The sequence below is a fragment of the Galeopterus variegatus genome, unplaced genomic scaffold (genome assembly GCF_000696425.1).
Source record: "Galeopterus variegatus unplaced genomic scaffold, G_variegatus-3.0.2 Scaffold6666, whole genome shotgun sequence".
NCBI classification, from domain to species: domain Eukaryota; kingdom Metazoa; phylum Chordata; class Mammalia; order Dermoptera; family Cynocephalidae; genus Galeopterus; species Galeopterus variegatus.
This window is the reverse complement of record NW_007732777.1, coordinates 3378-4712: the sequence shown is the minus strand read 5'-3', so window position 1 is coordinate 4712 and position 1335 is coordinate 3378. Positions and strand designations below refer to the sequence as shown.

Sequence of the window (1335 nt, the reverse complement as noted above, 5' to 3'; positions counted from 1 at the left end):
TATGAACATCAGACACTGTGACAAATACTCTAGTTGGGTGTCAGTAGCTCTTTTTCTGAACCCTGGTCAATTTCCCCCAACCGTTGAAATGAAATTATATACATATCGCTGTTGGGGTTTTTGGCAAGCTTTTGTTTCTGTGGCCCCATTCCCTAATTGTGTGAAGTGTATTTGCTTGTGGTATATTACGAGTGGGAGAATCAATAATTTTTTCTAACAAGGAAATTGATTTTTGTTTTAAGATTTAGATTTTAAACCTACTGGCTGATATTCGAAAGCATAAACATGCTCCTCAGTCCCAGTGTATTGTTTGTAATTGGTCCAATTTATCTGATTCAGGTGCATTGTGGCCAGGTATGAAACCTGAAAGTGGTTTAATTCAGACTCCATCTCCAAGTCAACACAGTGTTCTTACCTGCACTACAGGGTTAACCACAAGCCAGTCAAGCTCAGCACATTATTCTTATCCCATTCAAGGTAAATAGGCATGGTTCTGTGTGTGTTTTTAAATTATTATTATTATTGTTTTTTGTTTTTAATCTACCTGTATCTCCAAACAAATTGGGTAATACAGGAATTCTGTCTTCTAAAATAGAAAGCAGTGATACTTGGCATTTGTGCATGCTTTTTATATTAGGCAAACCAGAGCTGAGGAGTTTTGGTTTATAAATAAGTAGTTTAGCCTTTGATTGTGAACTGCTTAATAGAATTGAAGCCTTCCCTTTTGAGTGTTGGTATCCAGAAAACCTCTCTAATTTTGCTCTAGTCTGTTGTCTGTAGCATTTTGTCCTATAAATGAGCAGAAGACTTCATGGGTTAGAATTTTGCTGACTTCTTTTATGTGAATTATCACAGTGGTATGTGAGATGTGTACTGCTTTTCTGCTGTGGCTTTGTCACACCTACACCCCATTTACTACTACTGCTTTTTTTTTTTTTGGCAGTTGGCTGGTACAGGGATCGAACCCTGGACCTTGGTGTTATCAGCACCGTGCTCTAACCAACTGAGCTAACTGGCCAGCCCCCAATTTACTTCTTTCTTTCTTTTCTTTTCTTTTTTTTTTCTTTAATTTTATTTTGTCAATATACAACGTGGTTGATTACCGAAACCTCCTTCCCTCCTCCCTCTCCCCCTTCCCCCCAAAAAATGTCCTTTCTGTTCGCTTGTCGTATCAACTTCAAGGAATTGTAATTGTTATGTCTTCTCCCCACCCCCCCACCCCGGTTTGCTCTGTGTGTGTGTGAATTTATTTATTTATTTTTAACTCCCACCACTAAGTGAGAACATGTGGTATTTCTCTTTCTGTGCCTGACTTATTTCACTTAATATAATTCT

General features: G+C 38.1%; 1 protein-coding gene across 1 annotated transcript in view; it reads left to right on the top strand.

Moving 5' to 3' along the window:
* Positions 1–477, top strand: part of LOC103606538 (eyes absent homolog 3-like) — a gene marked incomplete at its 3' end in the record, with an annotated part of 55929 nt that extends 55452 nt beyond the window's left edge. The window contains exon 7 of the mRNA XM_008591122.1: positions 340–477. Coding sequence (XP_008589344.1) covers positions 340–477 — 138 coding nt within the window. The remainder of the gene's footprint in view (positions 1–339) is intronic.
* Positions 478–1335: the final 858 nt, after the last annotated feature.